Source organism: Pteropus alecto, unplaced genomic scaffold (assembly GCF_000325575.1).
Source record: "Pteropus alecto unplaced genomic scaffold, ASM32557v1 scaffold245, whole genome shotgun sequence".
Lineage (NCBI taxonomy): Eukaryota > Metazoa > Chordata > Mammalia > Chiroptera > Pteropodidae > Pteropus > Pteropus alecto.
In genome coordinates this window covers 121,697-128,982 of record NW_006436669.1, presented here as the reverse complement: position 1 = coordinate 128,982, position 7,286 = coordinate 121,697, and the positions used below count along the sequence as shown (strand labels likewise).

At 36.4% G+C, this 7,286-nt stretch overlaps 1 protein-coding gene across 1 annotated transcript in view; it reads left to right on the top strand.

Moving 5' to 3' along the window:
* ZC3H13 (zinc finger CCCH-type containing 13) overlaps positions 1–7,286 on the top strand; it is a 115,019-nt gene that overhangs the window by 79,101 nt on the left and 28,632 nt on the right. The window contains 4 exon segments of the mRNA XM_025047947.1: positions 1–161; positions 4,764–4,867; positions 5,210–6,421; positions 7,062–7,281. The exon segment at positions 1–161 is cut by the window's left edge and continues 365 nt beyond it. Of these exon segments, the coding sequence (XP_024903715.1) occupies positions 1–161; positions 4,764–4,867; positions 5,210–6,421; positions 7,062–7,281 (1,697 nt within the window).

Here is a 7,286-nt window from a genome sequence, read left to right as displayed (position 1 = left end):
AGAGAGCGAGAGCGGGAACGAGAAAGAGCAAGAGAAAGGGATAAAGAAAGAGAGCGTCAAAGGGATTGGGAAGACAAAGGACGAGAAGACCGCAGAGAAAAGCGAGAAGATATCCGAGAAGACAGGAGTCTGAGAGATGGACATGATGAGAGAAAATCAAAGTAAGAATGACTGTGAATCATTTTTTTAAAATTACATTTCAGTAAAGAATTAAAAAAGTTCCATTCAGTGCTTTTCAGTGTGCCCCTAATGTCTTATTAATTCTTTTTTTCCCCTTTATATTTTTCTGTATTTCTATTTTATTATATATGTTTGTTGTTAGAATCTTTTGAATAGTCTGGGGAAAAAATGATAGTTTTCCCATTCTACTATTTCTATATCCAGGGGATATAATCAATCAGTCTTATTACATTACGTTTTTGATGGCACATTGGCCTGTTCAACTTCTGTAGACTTGTTTTTAACAGGAAACCAACATAAAAGTGATAGAATCATTGAACCTTGTATCCCGTTACATCCACTTTATAACTAGTTAATGGAGTTAACTAGTCACCAAGAGATGTTGCCTGTGCTATTTCTAATAATCTTTCATGAATTTTGTGTACTTAAAAATCTGGAGTCACTATCCTCAGGCTACTGAAGCATTTACGGTGTCTTAGAACTGAGGGAATTACTATAACCAGTGCATGGCTAGAAGAAGATGAGAGATAGGAAAGTATCCTCTCTTGGGCTATGGAGTTATAGTAGATTACTAGGGACGAAAATGTGTTATTTCAGATAATATACCTGAGGGCATTTTCTTGTTTTTTTCTTTGCTTCTCCCCTTCCTTTTTTTTTTAAACCAAAAAGAATTTATTTTCTCATCTATTTGGGAAGTCCAGGGTAACCTTTCATTTGTTCTGATGTGACTGTGTCCACATTCTCAAACAAAGCATCAGGAATGGTATCTCGTCATCTCTCCAATGTTTTCTCTTGTGTTAGTTCCAGTCTCAGAAAGGTTTTTTCCAAATGATAGCTAAGGAAGCCCCAGGGTTATACCTGTCAGCCTAGCAACTTTCAGTGTTGGACTGCCGCGGTCCAGCCACGACAGGATCCAGGGGGGCCCGAAGGTGGGCAAGGCGTCGGCGCGGGAGACAGTCGACTACACAGCTCAGAGGCGGTGTGACACTGTTCCGTTTTATTGTGATTTGAGTACAACTTTTATACTTTTTATTTGGCATTTGATTATCGGCGCGGGAGACAGTCAACTACACAACTCAGAGGCGGTGTGACACTGTTCCGTTTTATTTTGATTTGAGTACAACTTTTATACTTTTTATTTTGGCATTTGATTATACTTTGTTGTTAAGGTAGCAGGGAGTTAAATTTCTGTGGTTAGGCGAAGCAGAAAATCTTATAGAGTATATTATTATTAATGTTCATGATTAACTAGTACATTTTTCTCTCAATCATTAGAACAGAACTACCTGATGGAACAATCTAAACTTTTAATTCTTATATCTATTACGTAAGATACAGTTTGATTTAAGTAAAGGTGATAGATAGATGTATTCATAACAGCAAGCATTGGCTTGTGGGCAGACATTGTTCTTTCTGCCTGAAGAAATCTTTTAAATGCTATTTGATTTATGCTATATCTAAAGTTCAAGCTGAACCTTTCTCATAGCTGTTCAAAAGTTTCCTTGGTGCAGTAATGAGGAAAATATTTATAAAAATCAGTTTTACAAAGCTGCTTTCATAAGCTAAGTTTCTGTTCCTTTGTTTTTAAGCACCAAGGAGATCCTGACCTAGCCAGCCTTTCTATGAAACTTAAACTACTATAAGGCACATGAATTCTATCTTTATTCACTACATAGATACTATCTTTATTATAAGCTTCTGAATAAGACAAAGGAAGATCAGGTAATCTTTTCATACTATTAGCCCCCCCTAGGTGGATACCAGAATTTTCTATTTATCCACTAGGCCACACAAGGAGGCCCTTCTATAGTAGGCACAGGCTTATGAGTAAATTTCTTATCCTTTACTAATTTTTCTACTAACTGCGTGGGAACAGGAGTATAAACTGGTTCTAGTAATTCAGCTTGTTATAATTTATTCATAATATCTTTAAGAGGCGCGTCAAAAGGAATTTCCCTTAATAATTGTTCAAATAAAGGGTTTACGCATTCTGGACACGTCAGGGTGACCAGAGCTGATTCCATACGTGGGGAATTTACTATGTTTTCCTCAGAGCCAATTTTGAGGAAATCCATTTGTATAGCGTTTACACTTACTAGAATTTGTGCTACCCAAATTCTCCCTCTTAATAGGATCATTTCTAAGAAACCAATTATCCCTAAACACATGCCACGTCCTCGTTCTTGACGATGCATTCCTTGAAGCCTCTGTCCCCATCTCCGGAACTTGTCACGCAGTAGGGTAGAAAGAGGACGCGGCATTGGACCTCTCATTAGGTGAGGACAAGGGAGCCAAGCCAATCACTGTGGCCATGAGGATTCTGGACTCTGGTCATTTTTGAGGTTTTACAGGCACCAAACCAAACTTATTGGAGTTAACTTCTTTTTTGAAAATAGCAACTAGGATAAAGTATGGTTAAGTTTGCTGAAACAAACTGGAAATATTTTATATATCTTCAATTTCTTTACTCCTACCTCCTCATTTGCCTCATGATAAATACAGACTCCCTGCTTTAGGCTTTTTTTCAGCATTACTATTAATGGATTATGGTTATGGACAGACAACATAGCACAGAAGTGGAGGCTTCTTCCATTAAGTCCTGGCTTCCCTTCAATCTGCAGTCAAGATTTTCTGTAGTTCACCCTCATTAAAAAAAAAAAAAAAATCTTAGATTAACAAATTCAGGTACTACCTTTAACACACGTAGGCAGACAATACATATTATCTCTCTTATCTCCTCTGATCTCTAGCTTTCTCTTCTAAGGTTAAAATTCTGAAATTTGTTTTTTATCCTGTGCTATGCTTTAACATTTTTCCATGTGTCTGATCTGTTTATTATAGCAAAAGTTACTTCTGATTTTTTTTGTGTGTGTGACTAGACAATCCAAGTGTTGATAAAGACCCCAGAAGCTTAGGAGTCAAACAGCTCTATGACAGTAACTGCTTATATAAGATTAATATCTTGATGTCTTCATCAGTTGTATTGTCATCTTAGTAGTTGGAAGTTATCCAGCACTTTTTTTGACCAGTGTTATGTAGAAGGTTTGCAGAATTGCCATAGTATTTATTTTACTCTAATTCTAATTTTCTTTCTGTAGATATTGCCTTGAAATTAAAGGGGATTTTTTATTGCATATTTAAATTTTTCACTTTATTCTAGTGTTATCAGTTATCTTTTGCTGTTTATCAAATCACCCCAGAAGTTAGTTGTTTAAAACAACAGTTTTTTGGTTCACGATTCTGTGGATTAGCAATTTTGGCTGGGCTTAGCAACACAGTTCTTCTGTTGGTCTCACTTGGGAACAGTCATGTTTCTACAGTCAGTCTGGCAGTTCAGCTGGGTCTGAATGACCCAAAATGGCCTCGTTTACCCTGCGTCTATGAATTACTGCTGGCTGTTGGTTAGGGCATCTCATTTCTCCTTTGCATGACCTCTCATCCTCCAGTAGTCTAAACTCTGTTTTTGCATATGATGGTAGAAACACGCAAGGCCTCTTGAGTTCTAATATAGTGTCACTTTCACCACATTCTGTTACTTTAGTAAGTCACTGGGCCAGCCCAGATTCAAAGAATGGGAAAGTATACTGCCTAAAGATGGGAAGTCCTTCAGAAAATAAATTGCACAAGCTTGGGTTTTTGAATTGTCATACTGTATATGAGGCTTCCTTCTTTTCCACCTGGCTGCACATTTATGTAAATGAGCTATCAAGGAAATAATATGTGCTGTAGTATGTTTCTTAACTTTTGACCATGATATTTACTAACAATGTTAATAACAAGTTAGGTGGTCAAAATTTAATTAAAATATAGGAAAACACTAGAATAGCTTAAGTACTCAGAGTTATAAATCACTACTCATTTAAAGTTCAACTAAAGAACAAAAAGTATACTGAACTTATGAATTATTTTATTAATATGTCACCAAGCAAGTAATTGAGTTCTAAGAAGAAAGAAGGAACTAATTTTTACAGTATACACACAGCATGCCTACCACTGGGCTTATGACATAACTAATTTATTTCTCATTGCAATATCGTAAATTTGGACCCGTTTCCCCCCCGCCCCCATTTTAAGATGAGAAATCTAAAGTTCAGTAATTTCAAGGAATTTACGTAAGGTTATAAGTAAGGTTACATTGGCTATAAGTTGAACTCATCTTTTTGACCTTAAAACTAATATTTTTTTCATTTAGCTTCCCTGCATAAGGTATTTTTGTATCATAAAAATGTAAAATTAATGAATACATTTTAGTAGAGGGTTTATTAATATATCATCAATTCCTCTGATGTATGTTATCACCTTGCAGTATTTAAATGAAGTAATTTTCAGTTGAGTGATTCTACATGTATAATGAAAGGAAGATATGTTGCCATTTATTTTAAGTTCACAATTGTAAGTCTTAACATGAAGTGAAGAATTTTATTAAAAATGTTGAATATCCTTTGTATGATATAGCTCTGACAATATTGCTATCTTACAATTATATATTCTAGTTATAGTGAAGAAATAATAGTAAAAAACATTGTAAAGAAATCTCTTCACCTCTTGGAATTTTATAAATTACACTTGTTTGTCCTATTTAGGAAGCGCTATAGAAATGAAGGGAGTCCTAGCCCTCGTCAGTCACCTAAGCGCCGACGAGAACATTCTCCTGACAGTGACACCTACAACAGCGGAGATGATAAAAGTAAGCAGAATTTGTTTTGTGTCTCTGTATTCATATTCATTTGTAACCACGAAACCATTCTCTGACATTAGTAGGAAGTGATGAATTAAGATTTAAAATTTTTATTTGCTTTGCTGCCTCTGAAAATCTTCTATGTGACTAAAGTATGTGTTAGAAATCGTCATTTTATCATAATGGAACTGTCATTTTCTACTATTTGTAGAAAAGTCATTTTTATTTTTACTGAAATTGCCATTTTTCAAGTTAAAATGAAAATAAGAGATTGGTTTGTTATTACTTATATATAACATGCAGTGTTTATTAACTTGGTGAAAGTGTGATTACATTTATCTTTTTGTATAGATGAACGACACAGACTTTTGAGCCAGGTTGTACGACCTCAAGAATTTCATTGTCTCAGTCCATCACAACTTCCAGAAGACAGGCAGGGTAGATGGAAAGAAGAAGATCGTAAACCAGAAAGAAGAGAGAGTTCAAGGCGCTATGAAGAGCAAGAGCTTAAAGAGAAAGTTTCTTCTGTAGATAAACAGAGAGAACAGACGGAAATCATAGAAAGCTCAAGAACTCGGGCACAGGAAATGATAGGACACCACTCATCTGAAGACCGAGATACATCTGATGGAGCTCATGATGAAAACAAGAAAAAAGTAAAAATTCAAAAGAAACCTATTAAGAAAAAGAAAGAAGATGATGTTGGAATAGAGAGGAGTAGCACAGAGATAGCATCTGAAGATGGTCAACTATTTTCACCGAAAAAAGGACAGAAGAAGAAAAGTGTTGAAAAAAAACATAAAAGATCCAGAGGTGATTCTGATATTTCTGATGAAGAAGCAACCCAGCAGAGTAAGAAGAAAAGAGGCCCCCGGACTCCACCTATAACAACCAAAGAGGAATTCGTTGAAATTTCCAATGATAAGGATGTGACCGTAGACGATCCCCAGAGAAAAGAAGATACAGCATTCAGTGACTGGTCTGATGAGGATGTGCCTGACCGTGCAGAGGTGACAGAACCAGAGCATGCCGCCACAGCTGCTATTTCTGGAAGGATTCCTCCATCTTCCCTTCCTCCTCCTCTTCCTCTGGCTACTGCTGCTATTACAACTGCTCCTGCTACTCTTGCCACTACTGCTTCTGCTACCAGTACCTTCAACACATCTGCCACCACTATTTCCACCTGTGCCACCCCCACCAACACTACCAATACAGCTTTTACCAGTGAAGACTCATATAGAAAGTGCCATAAAACACGAGCAGAAAAAGTAGAGGTACCTCATGTTACTATGGAAGATGCACCACATCGCAAGCCAGTGGATCAAAAGAGAAGTAGCAGCCTTGGGAGCAATCGTAGTAATCGTAGTCATACATCAGGTCGTCTACGCTCCCCGTCCAATGATTCTGCCCATCGAAGTGGAGATGACCAAAGTTGTCGAAAGAGAGTTCTGCATAGTGCTTCAAGAGACAGAGAAAAAACAAAAAGTCTGGAATTCACAGGAGAGAGAAAATCTAGGATTGATCAGTTAAAGCGTGGAGAACCCAGTCGAAGTACTTCTTCAGGTAATAAAATTGAATTGTAATCTAGCCAGCATTTCTTATGTTAGTATATTTTATACAAATTATAATTTTAAATGCTAAATTGATTACCTTATACGCTGCCTTAAATTTCAGGGAACTTAAAATAGAAGCTTAACCATCCCCCCCAAAATGTTACCTGTTATTTCATTAATACCAATATTATAATAAAGGTACATTCAGTGATGTCAATCTACTTAATATCTAGATTTTAGTAGTATATCTTTGCAGAAGGACTATGCAATCAAATCCTTTACTGATGCCTAAAATTTTAACTTTTCTGCTCTTCCAGCAGCCAATTCATTCTCTTTTGACCACAGAAAATTGAGTAGGGGGATAGGAAGAGATCAGATAATGAAGTGATCAGTTCTGTTAATGCTTAACCATTTTATGTATTTATTTCTTTAAAGAGATTTACAGTTATAATGGAAATAGACAAATACGTTTTTTTACATATTTTAATTAGCACTTTGAGAGGTCAGTTTTTCCTTAAAATGAGTTCTTTGGCTCATTGGGAATAAATATAGAAAAATATAAATTGCAAGCTTTAAAAGACCCTAAAATGCAGCATTTTATTTCTGTTTTATCACATGTTAACTTTTTGGATATGATATATTCATTTTAGATCGCCAGGATTCAAGAAGCCATAGTTCAAGAAGAAGTTCTCCTGAATCAGATCGTCAAGTTCATTCGAGATCTGGATCATTTGATAGCAGAGAGAGGCTTCAAGAGCGTGACCGATATGAGCACGACAGAGAGCGGGAGAGAGAGAGGAGAGACACAAGACAGAGAGAATGGGAGCGAGATGCCGACAAAGACTGGTCGCGAAGCAGGGACCGAGATAGGTTAC